This window comes from Colletes gigas, unplaced genomic scaffold (genome assembly GCF_013123115.1).
Source record: "Colletes gigas isolate AHSC1104 unplaced genomic scaffold, ASM1312311v1 Colletes_gigas_Sc00019, whole genome shotgun sequence".
Classification (NCBI taxonomy): Eukaryota; Metazoa; Arthropoda; class Insecta; order Hymenoptera; family Colletidae; genus Colletes; species Colletes gigas.
In genome coordinates, this window is record NW_025106648.1 from 2,023,152 (window position 1) to 2,047,444 (window position 24,293).

Consider the following 24,293-nt stretch of genomic DNA (forward strand, 5'->3'; position numbering starts at 1 on the left):
AATTAAGAACAATATTATTTAATAATGAACACGATTTCATTTGGTTGTTTTATTCACGAATTTTAAAATTGATGTTACTTTTAAAGATGTCGATATTCCTCAAATTTCTCAGATTTTATAAGGTATATTAGTAGTATAATTGGCTTGTTATAAAATCTCATAAATTGCGCTGTCGACAGTATTTTCATTTTTTAATAAAATTCTAAAACAATAGGAAAAGTATTTTTAATCCAATATTGAGAGTAAATGTTTGCTAAATGCACTTTATTTTTCTGTAATTAAGAACTATATTATTTAATAATGAACACGATTTTATTTGGTTATTTTATTTATGAATCTTAAAATTGATGAAGCTGTCGATATTCTTCAAATTTCCTACATATTGTAAGGTATATTAGTGATGTTTTAAATTGGCTTGTTCTAAAATCTCATAAATTCCACTGTCGACCATAGTTTCTATTTAATAAAATTATAAAACGTTATGAATATATTTAACCGAATGTTGAGAGTAAAGGTTTGCGCTGGTGAATGAAGTGCATGCTCGATATCTTTTTTCCAAGCACTGACCCACTTCAGTGAGGGTAGAGGTACCGGACATTCTCTTCGGCGCGATGAATTCGATCCGCCGAGAGGGCGAAAGATGCTTCCACGCGAGGTCGGACTAGTTGCGAACCGGTGCCAGAGACGGGCATGGACACTAAGACTCCGCCGATCCCGTTGAAGGTCCAGGAGAAGCCTAAACCGAAGCAGCAAGAAACCGTCGCCGATGTGTCCCTGCCCCCGCTGACACCATACAGAAATCATCGCCAGAAACAGAGAACGCCTGGGATCCAATGGTCGCGTGATGCACCCAGCGCTATACGGTATCAGGATCATCAGAAAAAAAGGCCTTACAGGTACACTAGCCCCTCGATCGATATGCATTTCTTCGGGCGTTGTTTAGAGCAGGTGCTTTACTTATGCTCGCGAGTAGACGAATTTTAACAAACGTGCACGAAGCTTCTGACAAATTCGAACCAACGCGTTCGTTGCAACGGTTGAAACGGATATGGAACTTTTTCTATGGGTTCCGTTTAAACTGTTGCAACGAAATTTTTATTATTTACACATAGATTAGAACAAATGAATAGAAATTCTCGTGTAACGAGAATGGAATCACTTTTACATCCATGCACGTTGAAAGTGTCGAGTTTCTTGTTATTATATTGATGATGTTATATTTGAACTGTTATTTACGACGTTCTATAAGTGTGAAGTATCGTTTACGTTATGAATATTTTCCTAACAAAAGTTTTCAAATCTGTTTCATTAAAAAAGTTGTACAATTTATGAATACATATTGATAATTAAAAATGGTATTTGATCGTTCGTTTGAAGCTTCTATAATACGCACTTGTACAAACTGACCTCTATAACTCGAAATTTATGTTTTTAATTGTTCTTGACGAAATTTGAAAAATAGGAAAATATATGTTATTTAAATTAAGCAATTCTCAGCTAGCAAAAACGTACGGCAAAATAAATATTTATAAAGTACTCACTAACTACAGTAGCACTTCTTATGATTTCGAGAAATTATTAGATCATATTATTAGTCGTAAAAAATAAAATATTTCTAATATATTCAACATTCATTCTACCTCTGTTGATTTTCTAAAATTGAACTAAATATATATTTCATCCACTTTGAGGGTAGTTTTCATCCCTCGAACATAAATCTAAGTCGATAAAAAAATACATCATACTAAATAGGACTTAATATTTAGATCATATTATTAGTCATGAAAAATGAGATATTTCTCATATTCAACATTCTTTCTACCTCCGTTGATTTTCTAAAATTGAACTAAATATATATTTCATCCACTTTGAGGGTAGTTTTCATCCCTCGAACATAAATCTAAGTCGATAAAAAAATACATCCTACTAAATAGGATTTAATATTTAGATCATATTATTACTCATGAAAAATGAGATTATTCTTATATTCAACATTTTTCTCCATTGATTTTCATAAAATTGAACTAAATATACAGGGTGTTCAGCCACCCCTGAGAAAAATTTTAATAGGAGATTCCAGAGACCAAAATAAGACAAAAATCAAGAATACCAATTTGTTGATTGAGGCTTCATTAAAAAGTTATTAACGTTTAAAGTTCCGCATGTAGAACCACTATTACGTGTATGCAGCTGTTGGCAGATTGCTGTTCCACAGTCCAACTTTTAAACGACGCCTCAATCAACAAATCGCTATTCTTGATTTTCGTTTTATTTTAGCCTCTAGAATGTCCCATTAAATTTTTTTAATGTTTGGCCAAACACGAACACGAATATCAGTCGTTAAAAAAATGCATCGTACATCGAGTGACATTATCCTGTCGCTTAATCGACAACGTTCTCGCGGCGAACGAACGTCAAATAGAATCGAAGCGACGTTCGGAGAATCCTATTCTCGGATGCAAAAGGCTGCTTAACTCTTACAGAGTGCTGCAAATCGGCGCTACGCCCTTGATGCACGCTTGCCAACAGGGTGACAGAGCAAGAGTCCTGAGACTGTTAAAAGAGCAGGAGGAGACGATCGGCTACAGAGATCGCACTTTGAGGAACACTTTGCATTACTGCATGGACGCTGGAACCGGAGGTGCCGTCGCCGCGGCGGCACCGGAACTCGTGAACGCGCCCGACGCCGAGGGGCACACGCCTCTTCATTTGGCAGTCATCGCGGGGGACACACAATTGGTGGCTGTTTTGCTAGCGAACGGTGCCGACGTGAACGCCAAAGACTTGGAGGGACACAGCGTTCTTCACTGGGCTACCGGTACCATTTCTTAAATATCTTGCGTTCGGTGTCCATTTAACACCTTCACTGCCAGATCAAGACCATATAATATTCTACAAAAGTAAAATTTTGATTTTAGATCATTGTAACCTTGTTAAAATTCATAAACTCCATACAAAATTTCCCTCAACATCTTAACTCGAGAATTAATTTTTCTAGTATCACAATGGTATACTGTCATCCATATGTGGCTGACGTGGCAGTGAAAGTGTTAAGTCTATGTTAACTCTATGTGAAATGCGTTTTTTTTTACTTTCGTGAGAAATTTTTTGAAAATAAACTATAACAGCTGTTGCAGTAAAATTTACAAGGTCTATTTATACATGTGTTGGTGACATTTTTAAATTTTTTTAGATGAAAGAAGATTAAAATTGATGACATTGCATACTCTCAAACATAATTTTTAAAAAAGATTGTCTCAAAATAGTGTTTATAATTCCACCCATTTTGTGTATTTGAAATGAAGAAGCCTGAAATATTCTTATTTAGTGTGAGTTTGGTTATCCCTGATACTAAAACAAAAGAAAAAAGTTGATAATTAAAAAAATGGTAATACTTTCAAGTTTGATTATCAATTTGTTCATGTTCTTTTTTTAAAATTTTGGGCCTAAAGAAATGGAAAGGACTTTTGAGTCGATTTTAATACGAGCTATAGTTATACATATACTGAAAGTGCATCTAAAATTTTGAGCCAATTGGTCAAGTAGATTTTGAGATATCGTGGACATCGTTCTGGTAAACATAGTTTCGACTTTTTTAACGAACTTTTAAAGCTTTGTATCTTTAAACAGCCATAACTTTGTTAATTTGAGAAGTTACGTATAATTCTCAAATTAAATGTCTTCCTTCAGTGTCTATAGCCAGAATAAGTGCTTGTTTCCTTTCCTAGCTCACAACTTGTCTCATTTTTTTGGGCCTCTTACCCCTAAGAGTGTGAAATATTTACATTTAATAGCACCTTTCAAAAAAAAGAATTTTTTAGTAGATTAAGCATTATTATATGGGAATAATAACTATATTATTGATACAGGAACTGGGGGTACTATAGACATAGTCAAATTCATTCTTAAAAATAAATAAAAACTAATAGGAGTATTTTTGTTTACACATATTGCATATCTATTGCGAGAAGAAATATGGTAGCATGTAACTCATATGTGCCACACAGTGGAGTTAATCAGTATTTAAGAACACAATACACAAAATCAATTTTTTGGAAAATAAAGTGCTGCAAAGAAATTATTATTTCTCATCGCCAGAAAACTTACCAAAGTTATTTTGTACGCAATTATATTTGAAAATATCATCTATCACTATAATTTTCTATATCCTTCTGAATATTGTTGCTAAATTAATCCCAATACCATAGCAAGCATACAATTAATAATAATATATTTTTACCCATTTTGACCGTTTATATTGAGATTATTATTCTCTGTTATAAAAAGTACATCATCGTTAAATTTTGAGCAGAAAATAAAATTGGACAATTTAACTGATACGACGAAATACTTATACCATAACCATTTACACTATTCAGGTAGCCAAAAGTTAGAAAGAAATGTAAAATAATACATCACAACATAAATACATTATTTTTACAATAATATAGTCGCCGTAATTTCGAGTGTTAAGTGGGTGTACCTAGGTTTGTATTGTACAATTACCGCCATAGCATTCAATGTCTAATATTCAGTTTGCAACAAGGCGACCGGGTGGTAATTTTACGGTCAGAGGTGATGGCTGATCGCGATCGAGATTGTTAGAGCATTATTCAAGTTCGTGAAAAATAGCCGTAAATAGTCGGTTCAATGCAAATCGAGTTGGTTTTTTTTTTTATTGCGGAAAGGTCAAAACCTACGCGACCGCGCATTAACGATTCCTTAGAAGCTGCGGAAACTGTGAATTACCGAGCGTATCTTTTCTGCCAATCTCCGACAGAGCGAGGGTGGATTGGTCAAGTAAGGTTACTGGGTCAGTTTCGATGACGTTATTCCGGTCTGCCAAGGAACACGCGAGGTCCAGGCCGAGATAACCCACGAGATTGACCATAGTCGTCCTTGATGTATTCAAATGACCACGGATTTATTGCTCGACACCGCAATTGCCTACTCTTACATTCGTTCGTCCGTTTCACGGTGGAGAAAAGCTCCTATCGACAGATTCATCTGTATAATTCACAAACTCGATCGTTACTTTGACGCTTGTAAAATTAATTCTTCATCGTGTATCGAATCATGATAATTAAAGATAATCTTAGAAGTCAGTTCTCTGAGGTATCAAACATTTTGTGTAAGTTACACAGTGGTAATCCATGTGTCACTTTACAAATATACACAATAGGTGTCTTTATACTTCACTATGCACCTCCATACCAGTAATTCCAAATTATATAATCTCCCTCCCCTTTCAATGAATCACACCATGATACGATTAAATGATCAATTATTCCTACTGATGCGTTAACGACAAACATTGGTGGCTTGATTGCGCAATAGCGTGCAGATTTTCTTCGATCAAACGATTCGTTTACAAACGACGAAGAAAAAAAGAATATTTATTCATAAAAAGGCAACCGGTTATCTTAATCTAGCATCTGTGCAAAAAATGACACTGAGAATTATTTCGTTCAATAGCACTATGACGATCTGCTATTTCTGCATTCGCATACCTAGAAAATAGATTGACGCGATTCATGGAACATTCAGAAAGTGATTGCAAACTGTCAGTGAAGTCACAGATGTATGTTTTCTATTATTCTGTCAGAATAATTAAACGTGTGAGGGTTGAACGAAACCAAAGGCCGATTCGGATCACAAAATATTAATAATTAGCATAACAATGCAACGTCTAAGGCGTTACACCAGGTCGATGGTATTTATCCTGAGAGCTACCGTGCATAAAAATAGTTACAAGGAGAGGGCAAGGCCTTCGGGTTACCGATTTTATTCAAACTTTGCACACTTGTTGTTCGAGAACTGCTTACCCTACAACGACTGTTTGTTTACGCTGTTTTTACAAGTAACATTGTTGTACGGAATAATAATTATAAATTTTCTATTTTTTCTTCAATTGCGAGGTAAATGGTTCCCCTAATGCTTCCTTTAATGTTTTCAGCTACTGTGAGTGGAGAATTTCACCTGATCACCAATATTAAATTTTTATATACGTTATATATATTTTAATGAATACAAAGACACTTTATTTAAAAGTTAATTAACATTCTTACATTTCATTATTCTTTATCTATATTAACCCTTTGTACTTCGAATTATATTTCAATTTTGTTACCAGCAGCTCCAAACGTTTTCAAGTGTTTTATTTGAAATTTACGTTAACTAAAACATAGGGCAATTTAACAAACAAATTCAATTAAACATCTGTTTTTTTGTTGTATTTTGTAATTCTCAAGTGTATGATATCTCTTTGAATTTGAAAAAAATGTCTTGAACTTGGGCCTACTGAGTTGGGGTCTCTTACTTCACCATTACTCCATGGTGGTAATCGACAGTTGACGAATTAAAATTATATTTCTAGATAATAATGACACTTTAATCATTAATATTTCAAAAATTATTAGACATCTGTTATATATTCTTAAACCAGCTAAATCTACGCCTTGCCTTTGCCTTGTTAGTGTCGACACGTAGCAATTTGAGGGAAAGATTTTTTTAAACATTCGACATGGCGTAACCCTTTAAGTATGCTCGAGTGTACCTACGTTTTTGCGTGTGTTTAGTATGCGGAGAAGCGGAGTGTGTTCGGCTGGTGTTAGCAGCGGGTGCACGACCCTCGACGCCTGATCTCCGCGGGGGATCTCCTCTTCACTATGCCGCTCAATGTTGCGGCGCGGCCGCAACTGCCGAGCTAGCTGTGCCCAAGAAGGTTGGCTTAAAAGTTCTCCAAACCCTCTTGGAATTCGGCGCCGATGTAAACGCGAAAGACGAGGACGGAAGACAGCCAATTCTATGGGCAGCAAGTGCTGGCAGCGTTGAAGCTGTCTTGGCATTGGCCAGGTACACTTCCATCTTGTTTAACCCTTAAATGGACTATTGGGGCCCCTACGAGCCCTCCCACAAGTTTAAACTAATAACCTCCATTAACTCATTATTTTTTAAACACTTTAAAGGAAAGTTTATTTCCATTTACTAATTTGGTAAAAATCAACATTATTTAAAATAATTAAATTGTTGGACTCTCAGTAGTGTCTTCATCACAGAGTTCTAATGAATTGAATTGACTATGCTTGACATTAGTCGTAAATTAATCTCACCTACTTTAGTTTTCAAATTTTTAATACCTTCATGTATTTCTAAACTTATTGCATAAAAGAATTGGTATTTTAAAGAATCTATTGCATGGTAAGTGGAAGAGAAAGATGACTTTATGAATTCACATGAGCCCAACAACTAAACTAAGATTGAGAGTCCACTTAAGGGTTAAATTACAAGATAACGTATGGTAACATTCCCTTGGGCGTTAACGAACATCGAATAATTATCAAAACACCCTATATATTCTACAATATCAATAAAGAAAGAATACTGTTCAAAAAGTTTGCTCTGACGTAGCATTATTCATGAAGAATAACGTAAACATTGTATAATAAAATACTTGAATAAATAGGCTAATAATCGAAAATATTTTTTCATCGATACAAGCATTATAAAAGAATTAAATTTCATGTATTTTCATCGATCAGAAGCTTCCATGCGCCGTAATGTTTAGAAACATGATAGAGATCGAAAGAATTGCTCATTCTAAAGCAGTAATTAAAATACAGAGCAGGTGGTTCAGCTGCTGCAGGGGCTGCAGACAAAGATGGCCTCACGGCTCTCCATTGTGCTGCGTCCAGAGGACACGCCAGATGCGTGGAGGCTTTGGTGAATCTTTGCGGTGCTCATCCTGACCACGTGGACGACAATGGATGCTCGGCTCTGCATTATGCAGCCACCCTTGGCCACGCTGACGCCACAGCTTTGATTCTAAAACTAGGAGCTGATCCCAATCGGCAGGATCGAAAGGGTAGAACGTAAATATCGAAGTCATTGCTGTTTATATTGGCTAAAATACTTGTTTTCAAATTGAGAGAAAATATTTAAAACTTTCTATATTATATTGCATAGAATGAAGGTATGAAGGTATTTTACTTTCTAAAATTTATATAAAAAAATAATTTTTTTGTTATTTACATATATATTTCCATGGATCAATCGATACTCAAACTGAACAAGAAATAACTGAATTTGTGAGACTATTTATGTTGTTATAAGAAAACATCATGAATATGTCATATTTATTCTCGATGACATTTACAGATTTATTTTATTTCGTTGCTATTCGGTCACATTATGCAATAGAGGGTTAAGTATTAAAAAATGAGGTTGAAATTAAATATTATTCGTTAAGAATTAACAATTACTAATAAAACAACATGAATTTCCCGACCACTCGTTTAAGACTTCTTCAGACGTGGAAAATATTTTAAAACCCATCGAAAATAAAATCAATTCAATATCCTTCTTAACAAACGTGTAAAACTAAATGAATCAATGTCTCTTTTTCCCGAAAAAAGACAGGTTTAAAAAACATTTTTTGTTAATTTAAGATATACATAACACTTTACATACATAGACAATTAATTTAATTTTTCATATATAATTAAAAGATATTGTATTTATTTTATTTTATATATTTTTTAAAATAGTTTTCACATCTGAAGAAGACCTAAAAAATGGTGAAAATCGTTTATATTGTACTATTAATAATTGTTAATTGTCAATGAATAATACAAATTACTTCTACCGACTGTCAAAGTATTGTTTTAGCTTTAACGGACGTTCGTGACAAGAAATTAAATTTTTATTTCCCGTACGCTTGTATCTATTATCAAAGGTGCATGCTGCGTGTATGTGAAAATTGATTTTAACGTTTCGCTAGCGAACACGCTAGATACCAAAGTTCTTAGAGTTCAATGACACTGATAATACTCGATACGTGTGTACTAGAGGCTAAAGACAGACCATCAGTATCATTATGTTCTCGGTATAGCATAAGCGTTGTACTTTCATACTGAAACTGGGAAAATGGAATTCCTAATAGGGTACGATTATAGTGGAACTAAAGAGTTTATAGTTGAGCATCGCGAAAGACAGTGTATAACAACGGCGCAGCTAGAAATAAAAGTTCTTCAGCCAGCCTTATAGCTCTCTTCTCAACTCTCTATCCTCGTTGCTCCACTATAACCACGTACGTAGTGTATCTTACCTAATAATTAAAAACAATATAACATTTAAAGTTCCGTGTATTCTTAGAACCTATTTTACAGAGTACTTAGGAAACAACTCTAAGTTTACAGCCATAGACCATTATTGACCAACCAATTATTGAATAACCAATGACAAATTAAAGCCATCACGAAATTGAAGATTCAAGTCTATCCACATGGATCCCCTTAAAATTTGATGCACAGTTCTTTTCAATATTTTGTTCTACTTTGAAGGAGCGTATCTCATGCTATAAATAGACATTTATGGGAAATTGTAATTCTCAAAAAACTATGTAATGCACTTAACATGCAAAAATGTAAGGTTTAGGGGTTGAGATAACCATTTACAAAGCTCCCATTTCATCAATTCTATTAATAAAAACATGAATTTCTCTAAAGATCCACAGTCCAGTTCTAAGACACGCGTGATTTGGAAGTTAAACACATTTATCGAATTAGATATTCCAGCCTAAGGAGGGCCATACAGTTTAATCCCAAAATAGAAGAATTTTTAAGTACACTCAAGTTATAGGAGGTATGACACGTTTCAGACCAGCACTTTGCGCTGCAGCCAAAGGTCAATTGGAGACCCTGAAGATCTTAGCACAACATGGCGGTTCTCTTTACGCGAGGACTGTTCGCGGTACCGGCGTCGCTCACGAGGCGGTGGCTTCCGGCAGAATCGAGCTGATAAAATGGCTGGCGAAGAAACGTCCAGGCACGTTGGACGTCGCCACCCACGACGGAAAGACACCTTTGCACGTGGCGGCTTTGCATGGACACTTGGATGTCTGCAAGGCCCTTTTAGACAACGGTGCCAGGATCAATGCCGTGCTACGAACCAGCAAAGGCAACCTGATGACTGCCTTGGACGCAGCGCTTTACAGAGGGCACAGGGACTGTGCAAAGTTAATTCAAATGCACGGTGGCACCACGGCCCACCAACTCAAGATGCAGAGAACTGTACCGAATAAAGGTCAGGTTAGGTATATTTTCACAGATATTTTTAAGATATAAAGTTTCTGTGCCACGGTTGTTGCAGATGTAGTCGTAGCAAAGATTTGAATATGCCGCCTTTGAACTGTTCACCATTTATGCAATGTTTACACATTTCTAAACGATCCTTCATCAGACCAATATTTACAATTATTCACGATATAAAATTACTTAAAATTGTTTGAAAGTTTAGAGTCTATAGTTCAGATTCCTATAAGGTGATATCCTTTGCAAGGGTTTAAGATAAAATTTACTTGGTTATTTACGAATAATTGGATAATTCGTGAAACTTGCATGGAATTTTTTACGATCGAGCGTTGATACTTTCGTTGGATTTTTAATTTGAACATGAATGCCTCAGTGTTCGCGGCGAGAATGCAAATGAGACACGTCGACAGCAGCACCGACACGGAGAGCAGTCCTCGTAGACGAGGTCGTGGTTTCAAACTGCCAGAACTCTACTACGAGGAACAGTGGATCGAGAAAAGAACGCGACGTCGGGGAAATTTGAAAAAACTGGTTCGCCAGGATAGTCGAAGTTTCAGCGAAGAAGAAGTCAGATTGTCGAAGACATCTTTGAAGAAAGATCATCAGAGACGAGCACGCAGTGAATCAGCAAGGTAACATGTTTCCTAATTTGTACATCGTTGTCTCATTTAAAATTGATCGTATCTTAATTTTCGACGAAACAAGAATGCTTTGCCCGTAAAAGTTGCCTGGTTTCGTGTTCGATACAGAATGAGTCATGAAATATGCAGGATACCTCATATAAGACTGGAATTTAAAACACCCCATTATTTTTAATGATAAAGAAGAATTTCTGAAGAAAGACACGCGGAAGCAATTATGTATTTTATTTATTGCCAATCGACCAAATTGGACGATTCCGTTCAACGGTGTGTTTTTCAGAAATATTTTAGATTTTAAATCTAAAATTGAAAATTTGCAAACGAATATTTATCCTTTTTACTGTAATTATCACGTTATTTTAGGTACGATGAGGATGACACGGACCGGAAGTTAAGAAGAAAGAGAAGCAAGAAAAGGTCAACTAGATCTAAACAGAATTCCAGCGAATCCTCGATAGATTCGGACAGCTACGAACGAGTCGAAGATTCGTCGAGGCAAAAATCTGAAACGCATAGAGAGGAGAGTAAAGTAGACAAGGGCAATGAAACGGAGGAGAAGGAGGACTCGAGAAAGGACGACGAGGACGACGAAAGCGTGAGCGACGACAGCCTGGAAATGGTGGTGGTGAAAAGATCCGTGGAAAAGAAATGCGAGAAGGTGGTGTCTGGGAGGAGATCGAAGACGCCCAGAGAGAGCTCGAAAGAGACAAAATTTACAAAGACGCACAAAAGCACTAGAAGAAAATTGAAATCCAGCAGATCGAAATCTTCCAACAATGGCGACAGTATGCCGGATCGAACGCAATCCTCGGACAAAGGACAGGAGTTCAAGGAGTCTGAGTTCTGCGAACGAGAGACCCCGAGGACCTCGATCGACGAGGACAAGGATAGCCCAGGGAAAATAATCGAAACTCGATATCGTAAGGATATAACCGACAGCACAAGCCAGGAAACCGTCGAACGCGTCATCGTGACAGCCATGGTTCACAAGGACCAACCTCCGGACACGCCGAAATCGGTGTTGGAAAGCACGAAAGAAGTGACGTTCGACGACAGGTTAAGGACTGAAGTAATAGAGACGGAAGTGGTGACCAGGGATGATGGATCTAGCGCGAGCAAAGTGGACGATATCGTTGAACAGAGTGACGAATCGCGCAGCAATCTTGTAACGAAAGCAGCCAGTTTGAAGAAAGACGTGGAAGAAATGAGGCAACAAGTCACGCAGGAAAGGACTCAACGCGAGGAGGATAGAAGAAGGAGCCAAGGTGACGAGAACACCAGGCAAAGTGAAAAAGATACGGGTGATGATCAAGGTAAAGAAGATACGAGGACAGACGAGAGTGGGAAAGATAAGACATCTTCCACGGAAGAGACAGTAAGGAAGAGACAGCAAGGAATAGATGAAACAGGTAAGACTTTAAACGTAACAGAGCTAGAAAAAATCAACATGGCTGAAACATGTCGAAAAAGTAGAATCGGAGGCTCATCTTAATTCGAATAGGATATTAATACCATGATAAATGTTTTCGTTCATTTACAAAATAAAGAAAGTACAACATGTAACTTAATCTTGCTAAAATGATACAAATTAAACACCTGTGGAAGTCGTACATATACAGGGTGTTTGGCCACATCTGAGAAAAATTTTAATGTGAGATTTTAGAGGCCAAAATAAGACGAAAATCAAGAGTTTCAATTTGTTGATTGAGGCTTCCTTAAAAAGTTATTAACGTTTAAAGTTCCATTCCGATTGGAAAATTTTTCGGCGAAAAAAAAAATTTCAAATCATTCTGGAAAAATTATTTTCGGTTCCAGAGATCAATTACAACAATGTTAGGTTAATAGACATACCCCCGAAATCCTACGCATTTTCCAGACAAAAATTGGAGAAGTTGTGAAATTTTTCAACAAAATTAAAACATTTCAAATCGTTTAAAAAAAATTATTCTCCGTTGCAGGGGTCAATTACAATTATTTTTGGTCAATAGACATATCCTCGAAATCTTGTGCACTTTCGAGAAAAAAATTCGAGTAGCTACTGAAATTTTTCGGCGAAATTGAAAAATTTAAAATCGTTCTAAAAAAATTATTTTTGATTGCAGGGGTCAATTACAATCATTTTTGGTGAATACACATACCCCCGAAATCCTGCACATTTTCGAGAAAAAAATTCTTTACCGAAAATACAATGTCTGACCAGAAATGGTGATCCCCTGCATGCGTATATTTAAAAAACCATAACTTCTGAACGGATTGGAGGATTTTAATGTTTCAAAATGTAAACAATGCGTATTAATGGGGCTCTAGAACCCCCAAAAAATGGGTCGAAAAAATACATTATTAATAACTTTAATCAACAAATTGCTATTCTTGTTTTTGTCTTATTTTGGCCTCTATGATCTCGCATTAAATGTAAGGCTGTAACAAAACAACAATTACACCGGACTACGAGAAAATACAAAGATATAAGATCAACTACGACACATTTGGTTCTAATTTTGCTGGAAATGTCTAGTCGTTTCCTACATTATATACAAGTCTAACGATCCAAGAAATCTCATTGTCAATTTTCTGTAGAGTCCTCTTTCCAGGCAGGTTAGACGCACACGCTACAACCGAGTCGGAAGCTTCCACGCTGGATTCCCAGAAAGAATCTCAACGACTACAGAATCAGGCAGAAGACGACTCCAAGTCCGAAGGAACGACCTCGAAAGCTGACGAGAGCCTCGATAAATCTCACGACGATAAGACGAACGCGTCCGAACGCACGTCCAAAGAAGAATACGAGGACTCGGAGGAAAGGAGTAAATCCGACAGTTCGAAAAAAGAAATTACCACGTCCAGAACTGCGGAAGACACTCCGCCGTCGGAGGGGGAGGAAGACAAAAGACAAACACCAGAAGAGACCGAAAGTAAATCGAAAACTGAACCAGGTACGGTCAGGAGGAAACCGTCGTTCGACGAAAGAAAGCCAAAAACGAGGCAATCGAGCGGAAGTGCCAGCCCCTCGAAGAGCAACAGTGGTCGTAAGAGGAGGGAATTCAGTAAGAAACGGGAGTCTTCCACGAAGAAGGTGTTGACGAAACCGACGTCGGAGAAAACGGATAAAGATGGCGCGGAAGAGTCGTCGAAGTCGCCGGAAACCGATAAGGAAGCCGCGAAAAGTCCAGAGAAAGATGGTGGAAACAAATTGGAGAGTTCGAGCAAAGAGTCGCCGGACGACAAGGATCAAGCGGATTCCGCTCGCGGAAAGTCCGTGGAATTTTCGTCCGCGTCCAGGGACTCCGCGTTGATGGAAGACGACGACAGGTCGCTGAGCATCGATACACCGGTTGCCACGAAGAGGAAGCTATCTGGCGAAGAGGAGGTCGTTCGGGACTCGTCGCCGGCGAAGTCTAACTTGGACGATCAGACGATCGAGACCGAGGACGCGAAGAAGATCAGAAAACGCTCGATCGAGGACGCGTTGACGGCAGGTGAGTATCGAACACTTTAACCCTTTTTTAACCCTTTGCACACCAAGAGTATTAATATGGACAACTAGCAATATCAATTGCAATTTTGTGATGTGACTTCTAAAAATGAAAAATATTCTTCTTCTCATAAAACTGTATAAATACCTATAATTTAAATTTTATTCCTGTATTTCCTGAACTCAATTTGTGTTATCATAAATGAAAGTTGAATCGAACCATGGTGCGTATTAGGTATGTTTGTCGCCATAGCGGCGCCAGCGGAGTGCAAAGGGTTAAAAGAGCGTGCTTTCAGAAGAAGAGAGCTTTCGATACATCGACGAGAGTTCCTCGAGTTCCCCCAAGTCGGCCCAGACGAGACGATCGAGGCCTTCGACGGGGAAGGCTAGGAACAGCGGAAGATCGTCGTCGCGAAAGAAGACTTTGTTCGAGAGTTCGGAGGAACGTTCTCCGGATAGGAGCGCCATAGTCGCGGTCATCGAGAGTCCGGAGTGGGACGAGGAGGACGAAGAGATCGAGAAAGAAATCAGAGATGCGATCGGGGAGGACGAGGAGCACGAGACCGAGCCAGAAGAGGACAACGAAATCGGAGTAGTGAGAGTGTTGCCGAGCACCAGCGAGGAAGAAACGTCTCGTGTGGGTCACGATGTCCGTAGAAGTTCAGTGTCGGACTCGTTACCTCAAGTAAGGAATTTTTTTAATTAGATTTCATGTGAAATGTACAAACTGGAGTGGACAGATGGTTCGTGATGTAAAGAAGGTTCTTATAGAGACTTTTGGGTCACCAATTGGAATGAAAGTTTCTTTATAAAAATGTATCATTATAGGGTCAAAAATAGAATATTTTTCGGGTTATTAATGTTTAAGAACTTTGTCGACTGCAAAATCTTAAGGCGGTATTCTAGTGTGAACCTTTGAAAAACTCGATTTCTTGTTATTAGCATTGTCTTAAAGAATATAATTTACTAACTACGTTGAAGTTATTTAATTTTCATCTGATACAAGGTAAGCTCCTTGAAAATGAATTTTGTTTCGAGTCGATACCATAGTTAATTCCGGAGAAAACAATTATTTACGAAAAATGGCATAATCATTTATTCAAAAATCCTGTATACAAATTTAAATTCATTTTCAATTAAATAAACAATTTATAATCCAGTTTTATCGCACACCAGTCGCATAATCAATGTTGCTGAAACTTCTTTGGGTGCATAGAGTCAGAACAAATTTCAAAATAAACATAGAAGACAGCATAAATTATAGTAGCTAGTATAGTCACTGGATAGAGGATGAAATGCCCTTTAAAATGAGCGTTCGAACAAGTCGATAGCTTTATTAGTTCCGGAGATATGAGGATTTTAGTTTCAAGTCGATAGTTTCGGAGATACGAGGATCCGAAGCGTTTGTTTACGTTTCATTCGGATCAATGAACTCGCGCGCGCGACAGTAGTAAACAGTGCGTAGTAAATTCTTGGAATTACTACGACTTCCTGGTCACGTGACTGTCTCGACTCACGCGCGAGAGAGAGGTCCAACGCGACGCGTCAGACGGAGACAGAGATAGTCAAATTGAGAAAAATACCCTTTTACATAAATTACGATATCTCGAAAACATAAAGTCGGATCGACAAAAACCAAAAACCATTTTAAAGGGGAGGCTTTGCCGCCTCTAACGGTGGCTCAAAAATGGATAAGGCACTAGTAGTTTCGGAACTGCACGCGTCCAAAGTTTTAGTATTTTTAATGCGCGTTAATAGCCTTTTCTAGGGCAGAGAGCGGAATTTTAAAAATTGTCTTTTACATAAATTACGATATCTCCAAAACGGAAAGTCGGATCGACAAAAACCAAAAACCATTTTAAAGGAGAAGCTTTGCCACTTCTATCAGTGACCCAATTATCAATAAAACTATAGTAATTTCTAACCTACACGCGTGTAAAGTTTAACTATTTTTAATACGCATTGCTACTGTTCTAAGACAGTAGAAACTGAAGATTCTCTTCTTTTATCTTTGCTATATATTTCCTATTTACATCAGAAGCTAACCAGAATTTGATACCAAATTTTTTTCAGTATTTTTCAAAAAAATATAAATCGTTCAACCGGTTAGATAACCAGTCGTGGTAGGCAAGACAGACTACATATTTTTCTCAGAAAACAAAATAAGAATAGAAGTGAATATTGAAAAATTATAATAAGAAAAATCGTGAAGTTAAATGGGGCTAAAATAACATTGTATGTTAAAAATTCTAAACGAAATTTTAAAAACGGTTATTTAACCAGTAGGTTTAGTGTTAAAAGCGAATTTCAACTCTTTTTCGCCCAAAAAATTTTAAAATGTCTCTGAAACATGTAGAAATAAACCTTGTAAATTTTACTGTAAACGGTGCTATAGTTTATTCACAAAAAATTCCATAAGGTCTAAAAAAATGCACTTTACAGTAAAATACCCCCTATTTTACGCAGGTGCAGCCTACTCGTACTCGTTTGACGCGGATCCAAAGTCCTCAGGAGAGTAGAACGAACCGATTGCAAGGGAAACAGCGCCGTGACAGCGGCGGCAGAGACAGTGGTATCGAACCCAGTCCAAGAGTATCGAGGATACCAAGAAGAAGGATCATGAAATGTTGCCCCAACACTGAGAAACAACAGACTCTTAACATGGACACCATAACTAGAGACGTACAGATCAGCTTACGACGATATCATCTGGAGAGAAAGATTTTTTTTCAATTGATGGAACTGAAGAGATTGCAGATACGTCATGGCAGAGCGAACGAGCAAGTTCTGGTGAAGAGACAGGTAGTGACTATCGTCCATTTTCTCGTGTATTTAATTATTAACACTTAACGTTTAACGCTTCGTGGTAATATCAGAACAATATTTCCCAAGGAGACAATTTTAAATATTCTGGGGGCAAATAAAAATTATGTTGCACTCGTGATCTTTACTAACACGTACAAACGTACTTAATTGTTTTAATTCTTGATCCAAAGAAAATTGGGAAACATTGAATCAGAGTTAACACCGTAGTTATATTAATATTTAACATTATTTTATTAAAATGTATTTTTCGCAGGTGGACGCTTTCCATAAAGCTGGAATGGCTGGACCCACCCTGGGCGTAGCAAAATACGATCAACCCTTAACGTTCAGGTTATTATTTTTCAATTTTATACCCTGAATGTGATATTTTAGGGAAGATAGAATTTAAATTTTTTAGAGAAGAATTCTTTCAAAAGATAACCCAAATTATTCAGACAAAAATTGTACGATATGAATATTAACCCTTTGCACTCCGAATTATATTTGAATTTTGTTACCAGCAGCTTCCAACGCTTTTAAGTGTTTTATTTGAAATTTACGTTAGCTAAAAAGTAGGGCAAATTTAAACAAATTCAATTAAATATCTGTTTTATTTACATTATTGTTGTATTTTTTAATTTTCAAGTGTATGATATCTCCATGGTTTGGACTTGAAAAAATGTCGTGTAGGACTCGACAAAGGAGCTCCTGAGATAAAAATTGATGTCGAGTCACACTCGACATAGGTGTGCAAAGGGTTAATAAATATTAATAAGGAGATATAAATTGAAAGGTAAATTTTAATAAAGATAAACTTCCAATTGTACCTACTCTGATGTAAGAAACCGTAAAACAATTATTGCAAGCAGATTGTCTGTAGGCTATAGTATTTATAGAAAACTAAAGAGGATCAAAAAAATGTAGAAAAGCTTTCTTCAAGAATAGGAAATCTCGAAATGTTTCAAAATTACTTCCATTCTCGAGGGATGGAGATGGAAATTTGTTAGAAAATCTCGAGAATTCTTGAGTACGATCACTATACTGAATTTCGATTGCTCTGTTCTAATACACAATAATAATACAATTAATACTCTTTTATCAGGCATTTCGAAGCTTTTCTTTACGATCAACTGAGAAAGCTCCAGAGAAGGCCAGCCACTCCAGATTTTTGCACCGAGGCGAAACAGTGTACTCAGAAAACTCATCGCTGTCATCATGCAACAAGCGCTTACACTTCTTTCCCTGTGTATACATACCGTACGTTGCTATACTATATTTTTGGCAAAACGTGATTTTCAGAATTCCATTTCTAACATTTTTGCTGGAATTGAGCCTTTATTTACGAAGAAACTACCCCAAGTGATAATGTCCAACTTCGATGAAACTTTGAAGGATTGTAGAGTAATCATTTATTACTTGATTATTATCATAAAATAAAGACGTAAAAAACGTGCTTGGCTAAATTCACGAAAACTATCAAGCGTAGAGAAAACATGTAAATTGAGTAATTATATATTTTTCAACAATGAATCTACCTGTGTAAATAGTATTAAAAAATATTTTTATTAAATTTGCATATGAATTTTATACATCAAATACGAATATTTTGGAATTTCGAATTTTATTATTGTAAAACAAATGTTTATATTTTATTCGACGAGATCAGATTTCCATCATGAAACGAGCAAAAGGTTTTATTAATAAGTCCTGAGTCGATTAATGTAATAAAGATAGTTTGCTGATTACTGTACTGAAAAAAGTTTATGAAAATTAGACATTTTCACTTCGTGTAAGTAACGTTGATAGTACGAAAAATGAAATTCATCACTTGGAATTTTTATGATAGAGAAATGGAACTCTGAATGCGAAAATTCAAATCAGATGATATTCAAAACGAGTCAGTTTCCCTATTGTGATTGTAGATTATAATTGCAGTAGGTGGAGCCGGCCAAGAACAAGGGGATCTTCTTCCGAAGATAGAGAGTCGTGGAAAAGGACAAATGACGGTAACATTCGACAATTTGAAACGAAATAAATCGAATAACGTACAGGTTGCAAGTAAAATGCAGACAAAAATTTATAGGGGTTGATAAAAATCATTTAGAAAACAAAAAAATATCTGTTAAAAAAATACACTGAAAAATATTTTAATAAGCACATATTTGAAGAGTGATAGTTTTATAAATATTGAACCCTTTAATTTGCAAGTAAATAATGTCAATAACTAATGTTCCTTGTGACAAATATGATTGGTCATAGATCATTTCAAATGTGTTTTTTTCACTTCAATTTATCATTTAAACAAACTCCTACCATTTTAATCATTTGTTACGAAAATGTTCTGTGTCATGTACAATGCAAATTAAAAAGATAAATTCTAAAACCATTAGTTTGCATGTATATTTGTTAATACCTTTTTCTGTTAATGGATACTATCGACATTTGTATCTACATTTTACTTATACCATGTGTGCAGTAATTAATAATAATTGCATGAAAATTACATCGTGTTATCTTGATAAACGACTAAACACGAAAGAAGAATTTAAAAATTGTTTAATAATTGTTTGATTTCAAAATTGACACTTGCAAATGAGAACAACCCCTTAAGAGGATATTCTAGTGTGAATCTTTCAAAAAATCGAATTCTTTTTTTTCATTTTCTTAAAGAATATAAGTTGAGAAATATATCTGCAAACCCTTGTGCCTAAACTCCTAAAATTAACAAAGTTATGGCTGTTTAAAGACGTTATGATCAACGTCATTGTTATAGGGATGTTTGAGAGTATGCAGTGTCACCAATTTTAATTTTTTTTCATCTAAAAAATTTTAAAATATCACTGAAACATGCACAACTACATCTTGTAAATTATATTGCAAATGGTGTTATAGTTTATTTGAAAAAAATTCCTCGAGAAAGTTAAAAAAAATCGCATTTCACACTAAAATGCACCCTTAATATTTTTCTCTTGATTTTGAATCGTAAAATATTGTTTGTTGAAGGTGGAAGTAACGCATGGAGAGGAGAAGCAGATAATAGCTCTTCCGGCTGAAAGACTGGATCGTACAAAAAAATATTATGTGACGTTCACTGTCAGAGGGGAAGCACACGAAACGGAAAAGCCTAAATCGTCGATCGGTGTTCAAAGAAATGCCAAAAGCGTTTAAATAGTCTTCGCGGTAGCTACGCCCTCTTGTTTTGGCGATTTTTACTGCAATTCTTCGATTCGCTTGAAAGAAAAAAAAAAATGTCAAAGACGTTTCTATCTTTTTCTACATAATTTTCTATTCTTTCTTCGGGACGTAACGATTAATAAAAAATTACAATTAATTAACGTCAAATTTTCTACGGGATTTGTAAATTAGTTTCACGAAGATATATTATGTTTCACGTAGAATAATGTGTCTACGAAAAGTAAACAAAACATTCGAAAACTGCCAGAGAAAGGTTTATGTACAAATTCGCGGGAAGCATTGAATTGAAAATGTATTCTGTATAAAAGTAACCGACCTTATTGTAAAAATGTTGAATAATATATAAGAATTGCGTTGTAATTTATCATTGTGAATAATGAGTTAGGTCGAAGCGTTCTACGCATAAATTTTATTTAGTCGTAACGAGTGTGTCGTTAAAAGTTAAGCGATAACGTTGAAAAATGGAACTACAATTTTGTATAATAATTTCGTTCACTTCGATCAACGTTTGTTTCAAGCTCTCTGCGTATTTCTTATGAACTGTGCGCTGTCTTTTGCGAGAAATTAAAAATTATTACATTCACAAACACCGATCATAATTGTAACGTTATTGTTCTTGTACGACGAAAGACGGTTCGTTCTTGCAAAAGCAGGGGCCATACGGTAATTAACGCATACATTTATTGTATATTTGTGTAAAGGTAACAGCTACACGTGACTGCACGCGTGTACGCAATGCTGTGTAAAATAAACAATTATAAATCAGATCATGTTTTCCCAATCTTCAAACGAAACATCACTCATGTTTATTTGCTACTTCAAAATTAGCAAATTTAAGAGAAAATTTAATTATATCTTTAATTCTCAAACGGTGTGAATATTTATGTACATAAATGGCACCACAAAAAATACTATAAAATCTACTTTAATCTAAAGAAATAAAACGCGAATATTTAAAATTCTCTAACAAATATCAAAGTGCTTATCTTTCTAGAAACTATAATTTATCTATTTAAATTTGTACTACATTTTACTTTCCACTTCCATTGCTTCAAATTAGCAAAAAGAGAAACTATGAATTTAATTATACCTTTAATTCTCAAAAAGTGTGAATATTTATGTACATAAATGGCACCATAAAAAATACTATAAAATCTACTTTAATCTAAAGAAATAAAACACGAATATTTTAAATAATCACTCATGTATATTTGTTGCTTCAAATTGGCAAATTTAAGAGAAAATTTAATTCTCAAACGATGTGAATACTTATGTACATAAATGGCACTATAAAAAATATTATAAAATCTACTCTAATCTAAAGAAATAAAACATAAATATTTTAAATAATTACTTATGTATATTTGTTGCTTCAAATTGGCAAATTTAAGAGAAAATTTAATTATATCTTTAATTCTCAAACGGTGTGAATATTTATGTACATAAATGGCACCACAAAAAATACTATAAAATCTACTTTAATCTAAAGAAATAAAACGCGAATATTTAAAATTCTCTAACAAATATCAAAGTACTTATCTTTCTAGAAACTATAATTTATCTATTTAAATTTGTACTACATTTTACTTTCCACTTCCATTGTTTCAAATTAGCAAAAAGAGAAACTATGAATTTAATTATACCTTTAATTCTCAAAAAGTGTGAATATTTATGTACATAAATGGCACCATAAAAAATACTATAAAATCTACTTTAATCTAAAGAAATAAAACACGAATATTTTAAATAATCACTCATGTATATTTGTTGCTTCAAATTGGCAAATTTAAGAGAAAATTTAATTCTCAAACGATGTGAATACTTATGTACATAAATGGCACTATAAAAAATATTATAAAATCTACTCTAATCTAAAGAAATAAAACATAAATATTTTAAATAATTACTTATGTATATTTGTTGCTTCAAATTGGCAAATTTAAGAGAAAATTTAATTATATCTTTAATTCTCAAACGGTGTGAATATTTATGTACATAAATGGCACCACAAAAAATACTATAAAATCTACTTTAATCTAAAGAAATAAAACGCGAATATTTAAAATTCTCTAACAAACATCAAAGTGCTTATCTTTCTAGAAACTATAATTTATCTATTTAAATTTGAACTACATTTTACTTTCCACTTCCATTGCTTCAAATTAGCAAAAAGAGAAACTATGAATTTAATTATACCTTTAATTCTCAAAAAGTGTGAATATTTATGTACATAAATGGCACCATAAAAAATACTATAAAATCTACTTTAATCTAAAGAAATAAAACACGAATATTTTAAATAATCACTCATGTATATTTGTTGCTTCAAATTGGCAAATTTAAGAGAAAATTTAATTCTCAAACGATGTGAATACTTATGTACATAAATGGCACTATAAAAAATATTATAAAATCTACTCTAATTTAAAGAAATAAAACATAAATATTTTAAATAATTACTTATGTATATTTGTTGCTTCAAATTGGCAAATTTAAGAGAAAATTTAATTATATCTTTAATTCTCAAACGGTGTGAATATTTATGTACATAAATGGCACCACAAAAAATACTATAAAATCTACTTTAATCTAAAGAAATAAAACGCGAATATTTAAAATTCTCTAACAAATATCAAAGTGCTTATCTTTCTAGAAACTATAATTTATCTATTTAAATTTGTACTACATTTTACTTTCCACTTCCATTGCTTCAAATTAGCAAAAAGAGAAACTATGAATTTAATTATACCTTTAATTCTCAAAAAGTGTGAATATTTATGTACATAAATGGCACCATAAAAAATACTATAAAATCTACTTTAATCTAAAGAAATAAAACGCGAATATTTAAAATTCTCTAACAAACATCAAAGTGCTTATCTTTCTAGAAACTATAATTTATCTATTTAAATTTGTACTACATTTTACTTTCCACTTCCATTGCTTCAAATTAGCAAAAAGAGAAACTATGAATTTAATTATACCTTTAATTCTCAAAAAGTGTGAATATTTATGTACATAAATGGCACCATAAAAAATACTATAAAATCTACTTTAATCTAAAGAAATAAAACACGAATATTTTAAATAATCACTCATGTATATTTGTTGCTTCAAATTGGCAAATTTAAGAGAAAATTTAATTCTCAAACGATGTGAATACTTATGTACATAAATGGCACTATAAAAAATATTATAAAATCTACTCTAATCTAAAGAAATAAAACATAAATATTTTAAATAATTACTTATGTATATTTGTTGCTTCAAATTGGCAAATTTAAGAGAAAATTTAATTCTCAAACGATGTGAATACTTATGTACATAAATGGCACTATAAAAAATATTATAAAATCTACTCTAATCTAAAGAAATAAAACATAAATATTTTAAATAATTACTTATGTATATTTGTTGCTTCAAATTGGCAAATTTAAGAGAAAATTTAATTATATCTTTAATTCTCAAACGGTGTGAATATTTATGTACATAAATGGCACCACAAAAAATACTATAAAATCTACTTTAATCTAAAGAAATAAAACGCGAATATTTAAAATTCTCTAACAAACATCAAAGTGCTTATCTTTCTAGGAACTATAATTTATCTATTTAAATTTGTACTACATTTTACTTTCCACTTCCATTGCTTCAAATTAGCAAAAAGAGAAACTATGAATTTAATTATACCTTTAATTCTCAAAAAGTGTGAATATTTATGTACATAAATGGCACCATAAAAAATACTATAAAATCTACTTTAATCTAAAGAAATAAAACACGAATATTTTAAATAATCACTCATGTATATTTGTTGCTTCAAATTGGCAAATTTAAGAGAAAATTAATTTCTCAAACGGTGTCAATATTTATGTACATAAATGGCACCTTAACAACTGCTATAAAATCTACTTTAATCTAAAGAAATAAAACACGAATGTTTTAAATAATCACTTATGTATATTTGTTGCTTCAAATTAGCAAATTATTTAAGAGAAAATTTAATTATACCTTTAATTCTTAAACGGTGTGAATATTTAGGTACATCAATAGCACTATGAAAAATACTATAAAATCTACTTTAATCTA

At 34.2% G+C, this 24,293-nt stretch overlaps 1 protein-coding gene across 1 annotated transcript; it reads left to right on the forward strand.

Moving 5' to 3' along the window:
- Positions 1-690: 690 nt before the first annotated feature.
- Positions 691-20,177, forward strand: LOC122400627 (inversin-like). The gene is made up of 14 exons (XM_043402170.1): positions 691-896; positions 2,484-2,818; positions 6,579-6,855; positions 7,623-7,871; positions 9,659-10,083; positions 10,465-10,723; positions 11,096-12,141; positions 13,324-14,208; positions 14,501-14,889; positions 16,671-17,006; positions 17,284-17,360; positions 18,112-18,266; positions 18,945-19,015; positions 20,013-20,177. The coding sequence occupies exons 1-14, from the start codon at positions 691-693 to the stop codon at positions 20,175-20,177; spliced, it is 4,875 nt and encodes a 1,624-aa protein (XP_043258105.1).
- Positions 20,178-24,293: the final 4,116 nt, after the last annotated feature.

Bases quoted from the DNA above. Each gene is read 5' to 3' on its own strand.
- LOC122400627 (XM_043402170.1), top strand. From the start codon at position 691: ATGGACACTAAGACTCCGCCGATCCCGTTGAAGGTCCAGGAGAAGCCT. The intron at 17,361-18,111 runs GTTATTATTTTT...CTCTTTTATCAG, and splicing joins GATCAACCCTTAACGTTCAG to GCATTTCGAAGCTTTTCTTT. The intron at 18,267-18,944 runs GTACGTTGCTAT...TTATAATTGCAG, and splicing joins TTTCCCTGTGTATACATACC to TAGGTGGAGCCGGCCAAGAA.